A 22,776-nucleotide genomic window follows, 5' to 3' on the forward strand; every position below is an offset into this window, starting at 1 on the left:
TAGCAGGTACAGCCCTATAAAAAACAAATTAAATAAAATAATAATACAAAGAAAGATTAGAAAACTTACCCTGCGCTGGTAAAGGGGGAAACAGGCAAAGGCATCATGGCTTTTTTTTTTTTTTTTTTTTTTGAGAGGGCAGCAATGGCAGTCCAAGGTCATTTGCCCTACACAAAATAAGACATTACATCAATACAAATCAATACTTTTAACTAGCAAATATACATTAAATTGATTAAAAGTGACATTAAAGTCTTTTACATTATTTTACAGTAGAAAACGATATAAAATAAATGCTGTTCTATTTAACTTTTTAATCACCAAAGAATCTTGAAAAAATTTTTTTACGAAATTAAGTAGCACTACTGTTTTCAACATTTATAATAATAAGAAATGTTTCTTGAACAGCAAATCAGCATATTAGAATGATTTCTAAAGCATCATGTGACACTGAAGACTGGAGTGATGGCTGCTGAAAATTTAGATTTGTCATCAAAGAAATAAATTGCATTTTACATGAACATTTTACAAAACATAAGTAAGTATTTTTTTAAGAAAAGTTTTTTTTTATTTAATAATATTTTACTGTAAAAAACAACTTACTGACCCAAAACATTTTAAAGTTATGGTGTATATATAAAAAACAAATTGTATATATAAAATTGCAACTACATTTTCAAAAGATATAAATAATTTTTTTTTTAAGTCTAATTTACTCTAAAATACATTGGGGCACATTCCATGGCGCTTCTGGAGACAGCTGCTGTCCTGTACTGAAAAGTCCTGAAAAGTACTGTTAATTATTGTCTAGTCTCTAGTACTTTGGTTTTATTTATGTATATGATTGAAAGCCTCTGTATTAGTATTTCTAACATGCATGTTAATGTGTGTGGGGGATTGTGTATCTGTCATACTCTGTAACTGCATTTATATTTTTCGTTAATGACCAAAAATAACAACTCAGTTGTAATTTGCCCTTTGTTCCTATTAATTAAACCAAAAGCACAATATCACACTTAAACACAGATTTTCAGATTGCTTAGTGCGCCACTTTGACTGGCGGCTCTCTTATTAGTAACTGGACTGGGGTAGTGCTTCCCCCATCCCTCACTGGTGCCCTTTCAAACAATGATGCAGGACCTCGCGAGGGCCCATTCGGGACTGACGAAGGCCTATGTGCTGTAAAGTTTGCGCCAGCACATCCAGCAGGATTGCTAGCTGTCACCTCCAATTACAGAACTGAATATGTAGGCAGTGTGTGCTGTGCACTTCCGTGATATTCTGGCCTTTTTTAGCAGCAGTGATGCCACCAGCAGGCTGAGGGCAATCTGTGCTTCTCTCTGTCGAGCAGTTAAAAATATTTCAGTCAAAACAGGCCAGCAGCGCCACTCTGTGTAATAGAGGAAGTTAAAAGGCAGAGTGACCTAGAAGAGAAAAAAAGCAGAGAGTTGTTTTTAGCTTCTGCAGGGTCATCTGTTTTTCAAGTTGTGAATTTAAGGAGAGGTGATTATTACCTACTGTATGTTTGGAATGTGGATTTTCCAGTTATTTGTCTACAATAAAAAAGCTTTTTCTATTTAAAAGGGTTACAGGGTTGTGTTTCTAAGGAAATAGAGTATTTTTATTATTAATGTGCATGGTAGTAGTTTAATGCATGGGGTGCTTTTCCACTTTATTCTATGCATCATAATTTTTAATGTATTAAAATATGTGAAGGTTACTGTAGATTTTTTTATTTATTTTTACAGAATACCTAAAATATTATTGTTATTGTAAAGATTTTAGGATAACCATATATCAAGCACCCATTTAATTTGGCTCATTCGGATCATTTTTTTTTTCTTCGTTTTTTTCGTGTGTGTGTGTGTGTGTGTGTGTGTTTGTATGTGTGTGTGTGGAGCTGCCCTAACAACCTTTGACTTTCTTTACAGGTCGAGACATGGCGAGCACAACCCTACCAGGATACCCACCTCACGTTCCCCCCACTGGGCAGGGCAGCTACCCCACCTCTACACTTGCTGGAATGGTCCCTGGTAAGTGTAATTACTATTTTTATGAGGTTGTTAATTTTAAAAGAGCTCGTAATATTTTCAGCGAACAGTCCTCGGCAATTGATCATCTTCAGGAAACCTGAGGTCACACAAAGCCAACTTGAATTTCCACTGCTGCACCTGGAAAATAAAAAAGTCATTTGATAACAATTTTGCATTAATATTCAATTAGAATGGCCCAATGCTTCCTTTCCTGTTTGAATATATTAGTGTAGAATGCCAGGTAACATTTTAAGAATGAGAGTTGAGAAAGAGAAGTGACAAGCATATTGCCCATGACATTTCTGGTGATGCTAATGTTTATTAAACAGGATAATATTAATGAGGAGCATAATATTAATGAGAAAAGGATTAATGAGGAGCTGTAATTGCAGTACGGCTGCAAAGACAACAGCGGGCAGCGTGAATCTCGATCTCAACTTGTCAATAACCTGAGAAGTAGCCTCAGTTTATCGGCTGCTGAAGAGAAAATTAGCACCTCTCAATAAGTGATCAGGGACATAAGTGCGGGATATAGGACAATTCCTCTCAGTTCCACTCGGGTTCCAGCACTCATTACGCCCCTCCCTCGCTCTCCCCGACCGTTCGACGCTCTCACAGGTCATCGATAAACACAGCTTTCTCCACCCTGCCTCCAGTGCTGCAGAGCGTATCTCTTTTCCCCTCTACTTAACCTGCAGTTCAGGTTCACAGCAAACAGTTAAGGGTCACAAAACAGCGGGCAGGAAGGCCTGTAAATATTTAAATCACTATCTCTCAGAGGGACCCGACTTGAGTTTCACTGCCAGGACAGGATGCAATCTGGCAGCAAGACCGGTGCCCTCTCCCCAAACAGCACAAACACACACATACGTATGCAAACAGACAGTCAGAGAGGTGCTGCAGAGAAGTTAGAAAAGTGTAAATGCAATTGTACGTGGAGCCAGGGGATAACATCAGCGCTCACAAAGTCCAAGCACAAACATGCAGTGTGCGAAAATTGGAAAACAAATATTTTACATCAAACACAGAGAGGGATTCTGTGTCTCGGTCACCGTTGAGTGCTTTAGATAGATTCAAGTCTGTCTTGGGCTTCCACGGCCCACAAACATGAATAGTTCGCAGGGGCAAATTTAATTCAGTGACAGGATTCATTTGCTGGGCAAACATATCTTTACAGGTACATCAAATATGTTTTCATCAAAGATTCATTTTCATTGGTCACACAGGCTGAAAAATCCTCTTAAATCCTAGAGCAATGGGTTTTGTGTGCACTTCCATTCATCTGGCCCTCGAACGACTAAGATTTAGTGACAGACCCCAAACACTGTTAAAGCAAAAGCCATTCCTCACCAGCTTCATATAAAACCCAGCCTTTATTGTCTCATAAAAGAAAGAAACGTGGGGGACCAACAGCATTGCTCACTGACATGGACAGGGCCGCTTCCTGAAAGTAGAATTCGGCCGAATAAAAAGGACAGAGTGTGTGCGAAAACGAATCCATTGGGGAGGTTTTTTGAAGCCAGGCTTTGGTGCGGTCGAAGAATAGAGAATCTTAAGAGCGCAACAGCAGAATCAAAGAAAGGAAACTTCAAAACCCAGCTCAGGATTAATGTAACAAATTCAGCCAAAATGGCCGAGCACCAGGGCGTAGGAAAGAGGACAGGGCGAGCCATCTGCTAGCTAGAGCTGTGAAACAATGCCAGTTCCTTTAGTTCTGATGTGCTGAACTAATGCCATGCATAGCATTACTTTAATTCAGTAAGTTAAGCTCAATTGACAGCACTTGTCATTACTCTACCTTAAAAATGAATTTCTACTCGTCCCTCCTTTGAATTTGAATTACAATGTAAAAAAATTATGTTTTGAAGTTGTAAAAAACAACCATTATTGGAGTAGATTTTACAAGAAAAAAAAAAAAAATCAGTTTTTTCACTTCCAATTTCACTAGCAATTTTATTAGAAATTGTTTCAAAGTAAATCCTACACCAATTTTTTTCAGTGTGTTAAAGAGACAAAAAAAAAAAAAAAAGATTATTTGAACAGCTTTACAGCTCAAATACTGCACAGGTTAACAGATAAATTAATAGCAGTGCTTTCATGAAATTGCAAAATTCTTTAAAATCAAAATTGGCTTCAAAAATATTTACTAAATTTAAGTTCTTCATCATAACCTTGATTTTTGCTTTTTTTATTATTTATTTAAATTATTTTTTTGTGGTGATCAACTTTATTCCACAAATGCTGACAGTTGAGCTCAATTTATCCTGAATGCATGAATATGCCTTTAAGATACATAATTTGCTTTATTGCTAACATGTCATTTGTGTTTGATTTCAGGAAGCGACTTTTCAGGAAATCCCTACTCTCACCCGCAGTACACAACTTACAATGAAGCTTGGCGGTTCAGCAACCCCGCGTTATTAAGTGAGTATTAACCCTTTTTGCTTATCCCTTATGGGATTAGTCACTTTAAAGTGGGATTAATATAATCACATTTTACAATGACATTATTTGCATACATCTTTACTAAACTAGATAGTTTTATTTCTCTTTTTGATTAGCGAGGTCATAACACACTGCATCTCTAAATTAAGACGCGCATAAGCCCTTCGCAAGTGCTTTTGTGCGTGCCGAGGTTTCCGACCTAATAGAATAATCTGTCTTTTACATAAGAAAAATTATTAAGAGTGGGCGTAAGTGTTGCTCTTGCTGTGGTTTCAAACGTTCCGCTCTTCTGTTAACTTCCAGGTTCCCCTTATTATTATAGTGCCGCATCACGGGGCTCCGCCCCTCCCACTGCTGCCACTGCCTATGACCGCCACTAGTTACCATGGCAACCCAATCAAACTGCAGGACCATGGCCGTGGCCTCCATATCATACCAGTCTGAATGGCATTAAGGTCAGAGGAATTGAAGATGGCTACGTGAATCTTCAGTTTCACAGGGCCGAGATCGGATTAGGAGGGTCAAGCAACAGCGGGCCCCTCCCCCCCGACATCGACTATACCCCCCTCACCCAACATCTACACTAAGGCTCTCATACTCTAAATCACTGAACAATGGCTGAACTATTTCCTGAAGAGACTTTGAAAGATTCTACAAAAATATATATATTATACGAAATATAAAACAAGACGAACCGTGTGAAGAAGTACGAAGTAACAATTGATGTTGTTGTTTTTTGTTTTTGTTCTCTCTTTAAATCAATCAATACATTCCTTTACATACTGTATTTAGTATAACTAACAGATCAAACACACACACACAAGGTTGCCTGAGGCCTTTAATGTAATTTGCCCTGGTCCTACACATTTCACTAGTGTCTTACCTCTCACGGACAGAACAGCGACGTGTCAGCTGAGCAGAAAACTGCAGTATTGCTCCATTTTCTGTCAAACAGACAAGTGTAACAGTCTTAGAAGCCATCTCTGACTCGTGGTATGAAATTACCAACATGATTTAACATTTTCTGTGATACACAATCAAAATGGGGGAAAAGAAAAAAGAAAAAAAAGAGAATAAAAACAGGTCAGACACTGAAGAAGTTGTTAACTGTTGCTGTATATGACCTGACAAGAAAACCGTATATTAAATTATTGTTTTGGTTTAGCTGATGGTTTGTGTGCGTGTGTGCATTTTTGTGTCATACCTTTTCGGGATATTCCATTTTATCTTGTGTAAACTCCAATATCATGATCGGTGCCGCTCTTTTCTTGTTTGCACTATTTTGCATTACTGGATTTATAAGTACAATGAATTGCAATTATCTCTGAAAAAGTTTGTCAGATTACATTCTATTTAAGTAAAAAGGTAATCTTGAATTGACAAAGCAACCACAACATGGGACAAGAATACACTTGCTATATGCTAGAAACTAGTATATGCCTTTTTTGTCTTTTAGTGTGGATTCCTTAAAAAACTTCCTCAAAAGAACCATTTTTGTATCGCGTAACTGAGACAGAACGACTCTGACTGGCTCAGTACCAAAGTAACCATTAGCAGTCAATTGTACAACAAGTTCAACAAATGCCTTACAGCTTTTTAAATTTCTTTTTTTATGGTTTGGCTATGGTCCTGAGAGGTAGACATGCATGTAACCCTTCTGTGTGGATGAACAAATGTTTCTCCAAATGTTATTTGGGACACTGAGGATAGAAATGGAAACGGTTCATACTTACACTCCTGGAAATGTAAAGTGAATGTACTTTATACCACGTTTGCCAAAGACTTAGTTTGATATTTAATATTTTATTTGCTGTATCTGTCAATAAAACAGTATTATGTTTCAATAGTAGTCAATACTGATTGTATGTGGTAATGGTGAACAAAAAGGAAAAGATCCATCTTAGCCCCACAGCAATGTACACAAAAAGGTGAATTCTGTTACTCAAACGTATGTCATTTGCAACAAACTGCTGCTTTGTAGAATGATTTGTGTATAATGTGAAAACAGTTCTTCTATGTATATAAGATCACCTACATTTCACCATTACAGTATCCTACTAATTTACTGATTCCATTTGTAGATATGAGAATTGAAAGAAAGAAAAAAAGACTGACATTACATTTGTGTCGTCACTGTGTTGTGCTTTGCAGAGACGCACAACAAAATGTTTGAAACCCGTCCTGCATCGGTGGCTGGGTTTCAGATGCTATCACCACATGTGCGGCTGTTTGTATGTTTTGTTTTGGCTCACTTTTACTTAACTTGTTCATACTGTTTAAGTCTCTATGCAAATCAAGTAAAATGGTATTCTGTATTCTCCTTTACTACTGCGTTCAGTTTTACCCTTCATTTTAAATGATCCCTAAATCCTGTATAGAGGATAAGCCTGTAGAAACGAACAAATACATTTCACATGCCTGGTTTTGTGGATTGTTTTTGTACTTTGAACCTCCCTGTACAATTCAATACAAGACTTCAGAATTCTGAAAGTTTTTTTTTTTTTTTTTTTTTTTTGCCAATATTAAGTTAAAGTTATTTTACTGCAGGACCAGATTATTCAAAAATCAAAGCATGAAAGGGGAAAAAAAGTCAACAATTATACCTATACATAAATGCACACACAGGACAAGTTGTAATTCACACAATACAAAAAAAAAATTATTTGGCTCTTTTCCCACTTAGAATGAAGAGATTGTTACCCACTCACTGCAATCCCCATTTGTTTGTGGCTTTTGAAAACATGTTCTTGACAGAATTCATTTTAAAACAAGCCAACAGCAGCAGAGCAGAAACGCAGACAATTCTCCTCTCTGACACTGTATGTATCACAAACATAATTTGTTACGGGCAAAACAGAATTATAAAAATATGTAACAAAAATCAATATGGCCTCAGCCATTACCTTTATTCCACCTGTCTGTCCAGGTCTTTTTTTCTTCTTCTTCTTCTTTTTTTGTGCATATGAGAAATAAATTTTTTGTATGTAAGCCTGTGACCGTAGGAGTGATTATTAACCCTTTCATGAAAGAGTCATTCAGAGTTCAAGGATATGCTGAGCTGTAAGACATTCGGTTTGTATTAACACTAGTTATGAACGTATCACACTGGTTAATGTAGAGCAAATAAAATTACACACTGACTGAGTGTTTCAATGTCTAGACGACAGGGAATTAAAAATATTAAGAATATTGAAAAATAATAACACTTTACAATAATACTAATAACAACAATAACAAAATACAATATCAACTGTAATATAAAATACATTATACATTACATATATTTTTATTCATATTATATATACAATATTATTTTACAAAAATGTGTATAGAAAATTAAAATTCTATTACAACTGATTATATGATAAAAAATTATAAAATAAAAAACAATGTGTGTATACACACACATATATGTATATACTGTTTTTATATTTTATTTATTTAATACAAAGTAAATTGTATATACATATTTTTTCTCATTTTTTGATAATATACAATTTGTTATCCAAATTATTTGATAAACTCATATTTTTAAACATACATCACTGATTTTAAACAATTCATGTATATACAATTTATCTTATAGTAAAAAATATACAATAAAATAATTGGTGTAAAAACAACATACATATGCATTTCTATACATATAACACATACTGTATATACACTGATTTTAATCCCAATGCAAAAAAGACACAAGAGGATGTTTAAGGCAGAAAGAAACAGCGGGAAGCAAACATAAAAGTTCAATCGAGGAAGAACGAGAGGAAAGAGAGTCTTAGCCAGAGTGAAATCGTAAGCAAGGAATGGGAAAAGCGGATGAACGGAAGCAGAGAGAAGGAGTCACAGTGAGGGTGTAAAACAGAGTGTGGACTATTTAATGATGCATTGGGTTCCCTCCGCAGCTGACTGCTGCCTGCAGCAGCTCTCCTCCTGCCCGAGCAGACAATCCTACCCTGCTGTAATTCAATTTTTCTGCCTATTGTTTATTTCATAGCTCCCCTGTGAAGCATCAAAAGCTGCTGTTCTGTCAGCCTCTTACTGTCGTATGTGTTTGTCATTCAGCCCTTGTTAAAATAAGGAAAAAAGGCCTGCCTCTGTTCTTCCCCCAGCTGAGAATTCCCAGTGGTAAAATTATTCCATTTAGATGGAAACTTTTTTCGTCACTCCCCTGTCTAAATTGGCATATCTGCTTCTTTTACTGGAACCAATAAACTGTGAACCCGGATGCATCTGTCAATCAGGCTCATCTTTACTTTAGCATGCCAGATGACAACAGGGGAGATGGGAAAAAAAGCAGCAGAATGGAATCAGCTGATTGGCTCTCATCAGCAAGGCATTACAAAAAGCACCTGTCATCCTCTCGGCTCCTCAAACACTGTGAGGGGCCCAAGCGCAGTTCTGCTGGAGACAACTATACAAACAATTGCATGACTGTTTAGTCTCATTCTCAACTGAAATTTGAGGTTAGGTGAAATACTTTTGGAAAGTGAACTTTAAATACCAGTTCATAGTTTTATATATATATATATATATATATATATATATATATATATATATATATATATATATATATATATATATATAATATATATATATATATATATAGATATATATAAATAAACACACACATAGTATATACATGTATATACAGAATGCATTTTTTTGGGAATTCAAATTCTCTCAGTATTATACACTTTAATTAGTCAAATGCAACCCTCAGTCGTAAATAAGAAGCTTATTAACTTAATCTATGTATGCACATGTAAGCACTATTATCTGACAATCCACAATGGCACTATGACTGTATTACTCTGGTTTTACAAGAATAACCTGATCACTGACATAGAAACATACACGTTACCAGGCCAGCGTGACATCGCCTGCATCTCATCAAGCATTAGTCACATTGGTAATCGCACAGAAAATGTGTCCATGTAGTCCTATGTAAATTTCCTACAAACAATAAAGATTTGTAGACACATTATTCATAAGAAATGGAAAAATGTCTGTTGTTTTCTGAGGCTTGAATGGGGAGAAAACGGCATCATCTGTCATGGGGTGTCACACTGGAGAGAGAAGGAGCACCAGAGGAGTTGCACTGGACAGCACTCACTGTTAAGTCCTGTCAGCCGTCTATGTGCTCGTCATCATCACTGCTGTCATATTTGATGTTGGGGAGGGGAAAGGCCAACCTGGGGCTGTCAATCAAATCCACCTCATTAGGGACACCGCTAATTATGAAATTTTCTATGATGTCTGGGAATTGAATCTTTCTTAGGTACTGTTTGTCATCAAGACAGTGTAGTTTGTGAGATGACAAGAAGTGATTTTCCACGCTGCTTAGGGTGTGCAAATTAAAACATCTATGAGAACAACACAGACCCACAAAGTATCTGAACAAGCAAAAACTCCAGATTTCAATTTCACCTTCTGGAAAAAATGTGGATAAATCAGTTTGCTAATCTTTGGCTTTTAAAAAAAAAAAAAAAAACTTACACACAAATTACACTATTGGTACTTACATTTGAACTGCATGTATTTAAGTTTTAGTTTTAATTTATTTATATTTTTATATGCCCTGTATCTATCTGAAACATCTGTGAGTGTAATCAGTATACAGCTGTGAATCTTGTCAAGAGATCCTTGTACCATATCTGTATAATTGGAGAACACACACACACACACACACACACATACATACACACACACATATACATAAATATATAAATATATATATGATATATAAATATAAATATATAATATATAAATATATGATACCACATCATACCACATCAAATATATATATATATAATATATATATATATATATATATATATATATATATATATATATAAATGCAAAAGTGTGGTAAATGTTTAACTCCATTCCACCAGTTTTTTTAATTTTTTTTCAGCCCTAAAGTAAGCAAAAAAGTCGGAATTCAGTCAGGTCAAATTTATAAGTATATCGGTTTTCACAAGACACACTGTTTCAAAGCAGCTTTGCAGAAAATCATGATGTTAGTGTTTGTAATATCTTAGCATCTCCATGTCTTATAATCACATTTAGCAGATTAGAGCTGTGCAATAATAGCTAATAGTTTGCACCTTGCAACAATACAAGCAATCAAGTAATTGAGATAATATATATTGCCCCAAAAGTTAGACATACTTATTTATACACTTCATATAAAGAGCTAGTCAATAATGTAGTTACATTTTGTGACAAAAAAATAAATAAAAATAGGTTTGCTACTTAGTAAATATTGCTTTACATGACTGTACTGATTGTACTTTATATCCAACTTTATACAGAGACCTAAACTGTAAAGACAATACACTTTACGGGATTTGCAATAAAGCATTTATTGAATATATTCTATGTATTGCATACAATAAAATATACGTACCAAATATAAACTGGGTATTAACAGTGTGTTTCAATTTGTATTTAACAATTTCTTTATTGAAAGTGGCAGTGGCGGGAATAAAAAAACACTTTTCCTAGCATCATCGCAGTGGCTGTGATGCTCAGGCGCTGTCTTGATGGCTGCGCTGTGATTATGAGGTCATTTTTACTCAAGCTGTGTGAGCCCATCCGAGAGACGCTTACATAAGTTGGTGAGCGCCCTAATGAGCAAGCACTGATTGATTTTGCTTTGTAAAAAGCGCTGTGTGGGTGGCGCTGAGAGCTACCAGGTTTGGCCTTTGCACCGAACAACGGGGCAGTTTTATTAGTTGTATTATTAGCACAGGAATCTTACAGAAGCTCGTCAGATTTGAGACCCTCTCCATCCAAATCTTTTTCATCGGCAGCCAAATCTCATTTTCTTTCAGTGGCTAAATGATCGCTTCTAATGGCCATTGTGTGAGACATTATGTAATTAAGTGCTAACACAATCTGCTTCTCTGTGAGATTATGTCACCTAGCCCCTAAGGAAATGAGAAATCAGACTGCCTAGAGCGGAGAGATTTCCTCTGACCTGACCGTCCAATCAAGTGAAGATCTTCTGAAAGCCTTACCTAAGGGGGTTTGTGTGTTTGCAACCCCAGGGCACACTTAACGTCCGAGAGAGAGGCTAAAACAACACAAAATCCCCCTTTACAGTCCTCAAGACTCCACGCGGAGGCTCATCTCGCCCGTTAAGTGTCTGAGTACAGAAAGAGAGTGAGACAAGAGATGGAGAGAGACAGAAAAAGGAGAGAAAGTGAAGAAGCACCAACCCCCAACGTCCCTCCTAACCCCAACCTCCCCCTGGCTCAGTGTTCCTCTCTACACCCCCACCCCCTCCCCAACACCCAGTCACTGTCAGGCCAAACACATGATGAATTGCCCTGTCAACAGAATTCATTCAGGGACCAATTAATTCAGCAGAAATGAACTAGAGCCATCAGTCGCTGAAAAACTCAGTGCAAAGAGAGCAAAGTAGCTTACTTTGGAAAAGAGAGAGAGTCGGAGAAGGAAGCCACGGAGAGAAGGGAGAAAAAGAGTGAGTGAGAGAGGGAGAAAGAAAGAAAGAGAGAGTCCGTGGTGGAAGTTAGTCTGACAGAAATTGGTCATTTAATGCTTTAGCGCACTGGAGACAGCCCCTGTCATAGAGAAAGGCATGGCAGGGCTCCCCTGGTGCTTTATTTATTAATTATCCAAAGCAGCGAGGGGCATTTAACTGTCTCACTCCAGGCCTGTCAACCCCATTTCTTGTCATTTCCTCTCCATAACAGATCCTTTAACACTGCACTCAGGTTAATAGAATAGAATCCCACCCCATCGTTTCGAATACTATAACTACTCTTTTATAGGAAAACAGCCTCTGATTCATTACATATGTATACAGCCACTGCCATACTGTATGTACTGAAAATGTCTTTATGGAGGAGAGGAGGACTCTTTTACTCTACATGCTGATTGTTTCGATTTCATGATTAATCACAGGTCTAGGAAAACAGCAGGATATATACACATAGTGGTAGGCTTACTTCCATACTATGTAGTATGTGAAAAGCAGTATGTTAAATGAGTAGTATGTCTGACTACGCAGGATTCATGAAAAAGTAGGTGAAAAATACCCAAATGACTTATTGTACTGCTTCTGCTGAGAAACTTCATTATTCCATGAGGAGATGCCAGATTTAAAAAGTTGAAAAATGAGTTAGGTTGATAAGTACTGCACTAAAATGATGCCATTTAAAAATGTTTTGAAAGAATATTTCTGTCTGTTGGAGAAAAAAAAAGAAAGTTTCCCTTATAGCCGATTCAACTAAGGTAGAATAATATATTTTTTGTTAATTTTTAAATGTTTAAGAATACCATTTTGTGAAATATATTACAACAAAGCTCTGTGAATATGCAAATACAAGTTGTCATATGAACCTTACAGTAATAGTTAAAGGCTCATTTAGAATCGGACAGAACCAATTAATTATTTATTCATGGAGTAAGTTGTTCATGCTCTGAGCCTAATTCAAACCAAAATTCAAGAGTTTGTTTGAAGAATCATAAGAATCAATTGTTCGTGAATCGGATATCCTGCCCTACGCTGTGTTGTTTGTTATAGACACACACAAAGCTTTAGTGACTATCACCTTGGTGACTAGATTTTATTTACTGTTACTATTCTATTTAATTTTTTTGGTCAAATTGGTGATCATTTTAACCACAATCTGGAGCCCTGGATTTTTTTCATACTACACACCTGCATACCTAAAAAACAGAATTCATAAACGGTACAGGAGTCATTACAGTATATACAGTAACCTTACAATTGGTAGAAAATTCCAAATATTGCATTTAATTATTAATATATGATGTGACTGAAGAAACACCTACTTTCTGACTTTCAAATTACTTTAAGTAATTATGTATTAAGTATTAAAATTAAATGCTTATTACATTATAAACAAAAATTCAAAGTAGGTCACAGACTGAAATTTCTCCACTCACATTTTCATTTTCATTGTGCACATTTCCAAAAATCGATTAGAATTCATTAGTACCTATGGTCTCCTGCCTATCAGAGAACATCATTACAGCCCCAGATTACCTCAGGATGGGCTCTGAAACAGCCCAAACTAATTAAGGTTGTTGTGTGATTTTTGGCCTGGTGATCAAGAGACTGTTGCCTCATCCCACTGGTAATTATGATGTCCATATGGTCAATGCAAAGCTGTCTAAGCATGGGAAATACTATCAGTGTGACGTGGTTGCCATCAAGCCAAAAGTTTGTTCTTCCCCATTGTGGAAGGTCTGATCAGAGGCTGAATTATTGATGGGGCCCTTTCTCTACCCGAGGCGATGGGACTCGGGCATCTGTGGAACACCACATCTCAACCCGCAGGAAGTGAAATTTGAGGCTTTTTCCACCACCAGAATGAAAGCCCAGGTACCTTGGTCTTCCATAGCCATCTCTTAGATGAAAATATTGAGGACTGATCTGCCAAACAGTGAAGTCTATTTATTGTGGGTGTCCAATATGGAAGCACAACATGAGATATTCTTGTGGTTTATCTTCGCCATATGCAGAAGACATTACAACAGTCGACAACATAGAGATTATCAGGAAAACAACAGCACGGGATCAAGACGTTTATGAGTTTAATACAGTAACTTGAGAAATTGTTTTCCCAACAGAGTTCTCCAACTGATCTTAAGATCTGTCTGAACTCTAACTTCACTGGAACTTAACCAAAATCCCTTATCACAGATCAAATGATGAGTGATCACCCGGGGGCTCGCCAATCTGAGTCTCAAGTCAGCACAATTCTGGCTCCTCTACGGTCCAGTCCTCTGAAAAAACGCTATTTATCACACCTTCAGTAAACCTGATAGACAACATCGGCATGCAGGCTGAGTAAATCTGACAAATGAAATAGAGAAACTAACCGAGAAGAAAGAAGGTGCTTAGGTAAACTGTCTTTGCTGAAGTGTGCTCCTGACTGCGGCTCACTTGCCGTGTTTAAAGTTTACTTGTTTTCTTAGGTAAGGTAAAGAGCCGGCGGATGAGTGTGTCAGTAACTAAATGCGAAGCACTGAGGCCTTGAGCACAGGGATTGCTGACGGAGGGCGCATATCAGATTGACTCTAAGTGACTGGCAAATGGACAAATGAATAAACTGGCATGGGAAATTTGGAGGGGACCAAACATAGGATGTCATTCATTGCTATAATATTTTTGTTTTTAACAAAAAAAAAACAAGATGCATGGCTTAGCATTATTTATTAATACTTTGATGCATGTTTCCCATACCAGTAATCTTCTATTCTAATTTATATTGCAGTGGACAGAAAACTCTCAAAATACATTATTGACTGAAAAAGAAATAAATAAATACATTTGTAAAAATGTATTTCTCAAAATTAGAAATGTTGTCCACTGCAAACTAAAATAGAAATGTGGGTCATAGTACATAAATGCATTTAAAATAAACATTATTTAAATAATATTTTGTGCAATGTAATACGGTATTGTTAATAGTTTCAAAGTACAAAGAAACATTAAGACATTTTATTCCCCTGTGCTTTAATAATTCATGCAACAGAGGGTTACTGTCGAAAAGTCACTAGACTTCCTTCTATTTTAAGTGGTGTTACAAGGGCTACATTTCTTTAAATTCACCACACAAAGCTGGGCAGCTCATTTCTTAGCTTAATGTAAATGGAAAAAAAATACTGAACCGAGAGAGGAAGATAAGGAGATGTGCAGCAGAATATAATTAATTAAATGAGACTAATTAGGAACATGAGAGCAGGTGCCAGGCTATGGGCTGACAGCACAGACAGCAAGACAACATGAGAGACAGAGAGAGAGAGAAAGAGAGAGAGGACGAGAGAGAAAGAGAGTGGGGGGGGGGTACTCCGGTTAAGGGGTGTAACATAACAGGAAGAGGGACAAAACAACTTTCTGCATTTTGTCATGTGAAACCCCACAGGAATAGGTATGACAGAAACCATAGACCCCAGCACCATAGGGGTCTTTCCTTTGTTTGAGACAGATTATTTTTTTTGGCAATTGGAAGTTTGCATAAGCGCAAGATTTTCCCCCCTAATTATTCCAGCATATGCTCAGCACTGGTGGCGGCATAAATTTCTCTTGCTCTCTCCGTCTCTCTCTCTCTCTTCTGCTGTAGCAGAGAATGGGTGAAGCATGTTCCCCTCTGGAGAACTTAAGTGAGATTTCATATTTAAAAATCAAGATGACAAGACTTTCTTCCTTTCATGCCCACCTGTACTCACTGAAACACAGCATGCTTCCAGCACACCTGAATATGGAGATTATCATGGTATGATATTAATTTAATATTAATATTAAAATAAATGTTTAATATTAAAAAGAATGATGCATCTATTCAATTCTATTCTTGATGTTGTAGAATTTTTACATTTATTATTTTATATTAAAATAATCAAATCAACATTTATTTATTGGTTTGTTTGTGTGTGTGTGTGTGTGTGTGTGTGTGTGTGTGTGTGTGTGTGTGTGTGTGTGTGTACGCTCCAGTAATTATATCAAAACATTCTTAAAGCAAGATGCATTTTCTTGGGAGGCAGCATAGCATAAAATAAGATTTGTTTTCAGTGAACATACACATTTAGAATAATATATAATTAGTTTTTATGTATTAAAAAATAAAAAGAAATACATTTATAAATATTATATATATACACATATAATTTTTTACAATTTCAAGTGGAGTATGAAAAAGTCTCTGAAAATTCTGATACATTCTCTGAAAATTAATCTTATCTTACACAAATAGAATAGCAAAGATAAAATTTGGTCTCACTCTCAGTGAATATATTATAATCAATTAGCATGATATATAATTTTCTTTTATTTCATTTCATACACGCACACTTTAAAGATGCTTCAAAGACATTTAGATTTTTACTGTAGAATAAGGCAAAATTAAGCGAAGTGTTTTATTATTAATGTGTATTTCATGTGTAGTAAAATGTGTTATTTGTAGCCGTTTACTGACCTACAGTATAACACACTTTGGTAAACACTATTGCATTTATACTAATGTCTATTTTACCGAGATGTGTAATTATGGCCTTTATTTCTCTTGACACAAAGACTATTAACAGCACAACACAATATGCTATAGGTTAAAACAACAAGAAGACACGATAGCAGCAGATGTATCCCTTGCTGAGAATAACTCCAGAGAAAGCAGGTTAAAAAGTCATTTCTGCTAGAATCCAAATGAGTTCATTAAACAGACTCATCCGTTCATGTTATCAGTTTACTACAGATGAGGTTCAGCACCTCCGATCACCCTCTCCAAATAAATGTCATATTCTACATTTTGCTGCCAAGAAGATCAGTGAACTGCAGTTTTCATCCAGACGCAATGTATTCTCATGTCAGGCTTTGAAATGTGTAAGATATGGCATCATGGCAGAAATGGCAGAAACGGCAGAGAATATAACAGGGCCAAAGCCACCCAATTAACCCTGTGCTGCTCTTCTCAGAGCGGAGAACATCTCTGTGAGAGTGGGAATAGGGACGGGGCATCAGCTGATTTTAGCACAATTTACTCCCTTAACAGGTTACAAATGTGGCATGTGATGAATATAATGAGGCTTGATGTCACTTAGCCTGTGGTCATGTGCGGAATAGCAAAACACTTGCTGAGACAGAAGGAAGAAGATCGAGAGAGATTTCAGAAGGGTCATCAGGAAAGGAGATTCTTCTCCTCTTCCTCTCTATACACTTTTAAAAATAAAGGATCTTTATTGGCTTCTATGGTTTCACAAAGAACCTTTAACATCCAAGAAATCTTGTTCTTTATAGTGGAAAAATGTTCTTTAAAATATTTTTCACACTATAAATATGGTTCTTTTAAGAACTCTTCACTAAAAGGTTCTTTGGGGAACAAAAATGGTTCATCTATGGCATTGCTGTGAAAATCCTCTTTTAGGATCTTTATTTTTATGAGTGTAGTTTGTCCCTACTGTTGGCAGACAATCTCCCAAAATGCATCTCATTATCACATTATTGTGTTGCACTGATGTAGTCTTTAATATTGATTTTATTTTTATTAAAAAGCTAATTTTTACTGTGGTCTGCAGTATTTTGTAATTAAAGAGCAGGTCATATGGTATTTTAAAGTGTCCTAATATTGTGTAGGAGTCCCCTACAGCAGGTTTAAATGCAACTAAGATCAGAAAACACTGTCATTTTCTCAGAATATACATTTAATATTAGAATCATTTTTCAATGATTTTGAAACGATTCATTCAAAGCAGTTCTGGGCTTAAAGGGTTACTCCACCCCAAAATGAAAATTTTGTCATTAATCACTTACCCCCGTGTTGTTCCAAACCCGTAAATGCTTCGTTAGTCTTTGTGACACAATTAAGATATTTTGGATGAAAACCGGGAGGCTTGTGACTGTCCCATTGACTGCCAAGTAAATTACACTGTCAAGGTCCAGACAAGTATGAAAGACATCGTCAGAATAGTCCATCTGCCATCAGTGGTTCAACCGTAACGTTATTAAGCAATGAGAATACTTTCTGTACGTGAAGAAAACAAAAATGAATTTGTCGAATTGTCGCTTCATGGGGGTAAGTGATTAATGACAAAACTTTCATTTTGGGGTGGAGTATCCCTTTAAGGTCTGTCAACTCCTCCCTTCCATAAGTCTACTCTGCTCTGATTGGTCAGCTGGCCAAGTCTGTTGTGATTGGTGTTTCCGTATGCAATGCGTGTTGGAAACGAAAGGATTACTTGCAAAGATGCTATAAGCTTACGAAAATGGCATTGATATTACCTTATGATAACGATGCAGTCACTCAACCAGAAACTCCACTGCAAGCGCAACTGGCTCAGGACGTTTCTCAGTGGTAAGTTTAAACTTTGTATGTGGTACTTTACGTGATGTCTTCACGTCATCATCTTTCGGCAATGAAAACAAAACAAACTTGTTTTCACAATGCAGAACACAGCGCCTTCTCGACCTGATGTAAACACACTAACTAGCGGAAGTGTTTGTAGGAGAGTGATCGTATTTCACAGGCAGGTGGGCATTATGCAGATGTGTTACCTTTTTGATGTATATAGGTAACAGGCAGAAGATTCGAAAATATGTCGACTCGTTAAGGCAGTTCAGGATCAACTCTTTCTTTTGAGAAACAATATCTTTATTTATCATGCACTTTTTTGATTAACAACTTTGCACAGTGTTTACATTGAAGGATAACTACGTTACAAACTGCAAAAAAGATATTTTTCGAAAACCCATATCACCTACACTTTAATGTTTACCGTAAAAAATTTGCTCAAAACTTTGAAAACTTTGTCATGGGATTCTAGTGAGAGGCACACAGCCAAACACCAGAGTGCATGTAAAAACTTCTCTTAGTCATGAGTAGAAGACCAGAGACCGATATGTTTTTTTTTAGCTCTTGAAATAGCACGAGAGACCATTTGAAGAACTCGATGCTGGCATTCAGGATGCTGCCAAGAGGACAGCTCAATATTTTGTTTGTGCTCAGCTGTCAATGGGCCAAAAGTAAAGGCTGAGAGAGAAAGGCAGAGCTTTTTTTTTTTTAATTATCTCTGACCCAAGCCCACTGTGCATCATCATTAGAGAAACTAAATAGCACTGGTCACTTACTCAGGTAGTGGTAAACGGCACAATTAATGGGCTGAGAGGGGAAAACTGTATTCAATTTGAAAGCTTTCTCTCCTAATCCATCTCCACTGATCACGCTCTGTGCTGAGCTACACGCTTTTACATTCAATTACAATAATCAGGTTAATTCTGAGTAAAAAGTCAACGTTTTAATCAAGGACCGACAATCTATGGTTATCTAGTGCTGAGACAAAGAAGGTGATAGCAAATGAAGAGAGTGGGTAATGAGTTCTGTTTAAATGTGAATTAAAAACAAAACAACCACAAGCAATAGATATACAGAGAGTGAAAGAGATAAAATATTAATATTAGGATAACACAGTTTGTTCTTTTGTTATTTAGTACTGCTCGGAAGATACTAAAGAAATATTTATATATATTCCACAAGATAATGACAATAATAAAAATAATAATAATAATAATAATATTAATAATAATAATAATAATAATAATTATTATTATTATTATTATCATTATTATATTAATAATAATCTGTAATATATTATAATAAAATAATAATCTGTATTGTATAAAGCACTATATAAATAAATGTAATATGCAAAATGTAAAAGAAATGTAATGGTATATAATAAGATAAGATCATGTGACACTGAAAAATGGAGTAATGGCTGCTGAAAATTTATTCCCGTCACAGGAATGAATTACATTGTACAATACATTAAAAAAGAAAAGAGTTAAAGAGCAGGTCAGATGGGTTTTTGAAAAATCTCTCTTTTGCAGTTTATAACGTAGCTATCCTTAAATGAAAACAATCTGCAAAGTTGTTAATCAAAAAAGTGCATGATAAATAAAGATATTGTCTCTCAAAAGAGAGAGTCGGTTCTGAATCGCCGTAACGAGTCGTTATATTTTCGACTCTTTTGCCTGTTACGTCACTGGGTAACACATTTGCATAATCCCCGCCTGCCCGCGAAATACGAACAGAGTCTGATCTGCCCACAAACACTTTTGCTATTAGTGCGTTTACATCATGTTGAAAAGACGCGGTGTTCAAGGATACCACAGAAATACAATTCGAGCCTTTTGTTGTGTGCTTGTCATTTTATCAAGAACTGCTTTTCTAATCTGGGCTTTTATCTTCGTTGGCTTCTAATCTTCTTAATTTGGACTAACAAGCTCTCTGAACCACGACCTGTAAGTAGTACGATTGACACGTTAGGTGTACATTTTCAATTGAGTGCTCAAAATATAATTTTTTTGTGCCAATGTGATGTATACCTAGTGCAGCTTTAGGTTTCCAGGTAAAGCACGATATTACTGTCTTACTGAAGTAGTTCTAAAAATTCGCAGTGAACCTAAGAATATGTCGATTATTCTAGACTGACGTTGTTCTAATTACTTTGTTTAATAATAAAGAATGTAGTGTAGCACACAGACTTTATAATAATTGTGAAACTGCTGTTTATTGTGCTGCACTGACAGTTACAGGGTTAATGTGGGAGAGATGAGTGATTTCGGCTGCTTCTCCTGTGATACAACTGTTCTGCGTTCTGATTAAAAGTTAAGACCAAGCGTCTTTTGTCTGTCGTTCTTCAAACATTACAGTAGACATATTTTGGTTTACAAACTGTATTGTTTCATCAGTTAGTCACGTTAGCACTCGGCTAACGTATCCACCTAGTGTTCACAGTTTAGCAGCTAAACTGCTTTGTCAATGGTAGCGCTGGCTAATTGGCTTAAGGACTCATCTCTGTGCCAATCACAACAGGTTTGGCCAGCTGACCAATCAGAGCAGAGTAGGCTTGAGGAAGGGAGGGGCTTGCTCCGAACTTGCTTGAAACGAATCATTTCCTAATCATTGGCAAATAACTCTAATATTAAATGTATATTCTGAGAAAATTACAATGTTTTCTGAGCTTAGATGCATTTAAACCTGATGTAGGGGACTCCAATACAATATTGGGACACTTTAAAATACCATCTGACCTGCTCTTTAAATTGTAAATATTTTTTTCCACTATATATATATATATATATATATATATATATATATATATATATATATATATATATATATATATATATATATATATATATATAGCTAGGTGTACAAGGAGCACAAAAACACAATTAAAATCCTTTGCCTCTTCCAACAAATAAATAAATGAAAATCCAATAAATGTAACAAAAGTTCACCCTGGGCACATCATGAGAGAGTGTTATTGCAATACATTCTAATTAAAATAAAACAGTAACTCCAAAAGTCCAGTTTTAATAGAAATGCCAACCCATGCACTTGAATCAAAACTTTGTAAGGACTAATATTTGTTTTACCATGCGTACTGTCTTTTACTGGCTTATGCATTTTTGTTTTCGACAGTAAGTGACCCTGAAACCTGGCCCTGAATAACAAGAAAATTCACAGCGTTCTGTTTAATCAGACTGGACAGAGGTTAGAACAGCTCAATATAAGAGATAACTACTCTTTGATTCAAACAGCCATGCAGAACCTAAAGGTAGCAGTGTCAGAAAATGTAATGTCAGGAACTTTGTATCTAAATTTGACCTTATTATCACCACAGGGATAAATAGAGAAGTGCAGGATAACACCAGCCGGACTGTATTTACATCTTATTGCTACCAAACAGGAATCTGAAGACATGAAGTTGAATTCTATAATGCTGTCCTATAAGTTGACTTTCAGCATATTAAAGATGTATAGTGTTTGTTGAGGGAAAAAAACAATATTGTTACCTTATCTTGTCTGGGATGTTTAAAAAGTATCATAACTCTAATACCTGCAAATGACTAGCATTACTAGCAAGAAACAAACAATGTTTAATGGCTGTGATATAAACTAAAAGGTATTGTATATTTCAGAAAGTGACAAAGCATTGTTTCAATAGCAAATGCAAATACAAACAAAAACTTTCTTGTCAAGTCATTTCAAGATGTCTTTAAATGTACTACAATAACGGAGACTTAAAAGAATTTTTGAGTTGGAAACTATTTCCCACTAGACCTAAATGTAAAACATATTCATAACACGATAATCCTTTTATTATAAAGAAGCAACATGTCTTTAATTAATATATGCCTTTTAATCATACTGACATTCAACAGACTGTCAGGTTTCCCCCTTCTCGTACAGACTGTGTTAATTGCATGGATATCGTTAGCTGTCCAATTCCCCCCGGTTACTTCGTTTATTCTCAGGCGACCAGTGTGAGGTTTTCCCTGCCTTCTCACCACTACTGAAACAGGCCTTCACTAGTCATCTCCTTCTCAAGCACAGCGTCCTCCACTAACACGCACCTCAGGGGCAGTCGTCAGACTCTGCTGTTGATTTTCATTAATTCACAGACACTAAATTTGCCAGTTTGGGGCTCGCACTACTCCACCCCATGTGCATCTGTGCTCCAGGGCAGGTAGAGAGCAGAGCTCACCCCATTGTCCCCTGGCAGCCAAATTAAATGAAAGCCGCCTGATTGCCGGAAATCACAGGCCGGGTGATAAAGCAATTAAGTTTCTCTAATTCTTTTGCCAGGAAAGGGTTGGCCCGGGCCTGGGAGGTAATTAACTATATGTAATGAAATCCTTTTATTACCTCTTTTTTGATTCGATTTTTTGTTTCTTACGCTGCTCACTGCATGGAAGCAGGGGTCTTTGTGGCAGGGGTCTCTCCTGTCCTAAGTT

The 22,776-nt window shown here is 36.3% G+C and overlaps 1 protein-coding gene across 23 annotated transcripts in view; it reads left to right on the forward strand.

Moving 5' to 3' along the window:
- LOC109078948 (paired box protein Pax-2a-like) overlaps positions 1 to 7,059 on the forward strand; it is a 28,007-nt gene extending 20,948 nt beyond the window's left edge. For 17 of the 23 annotated variants that reach the window (XM_042769068.1, XM_042769069.1, XM_042769070.1 and 14 more), the window contains 3 exons: positions 1,932 to 2,033; positions 4,371 to 4,457; positions 4,801 to 7,059. In XM_042769068.1, coding sequence (XP_042625002.1) covers positions 1,932 to 2,033; positions 4,371 to 4,457; positions 4,801 to 4,922 — 311 coding nt within the window. In that variant the 3' untranslated portion in view covers positions 4,923 to 7,059. Of the gene's footprint in view, positions 1 to 1,931; positions 2,034 to 4,370; positions 4,458 to 4,781 lie in introns of all 23 variants that reach the window. The other 6 variants (XM_042769052.1, XM_042769065.1, XM_042769061.1 and 3 more) reach the window with 1 other exon arrangement.
- Positions 7,060 to 22,776: the final 15,717 nt, after the last annotated feature.

The sequence above is a fragment of the Cyprinus carpio genome, chromosome A13, assembly GCF_018340385.1.
Source record: "Cyprinus carpio isolate SPL01 chromosome A13, ASM1834038v1, whole genome shotgun sequence".
In the NCBI taxonomy this organism is placed as follows: domain Eukaryota; kingdom Metazoa; phylum Chordata; class Actinopteri; order Cypriniformes; family Cyprinidae; genus Cyprinus; species Cyprinus carpio.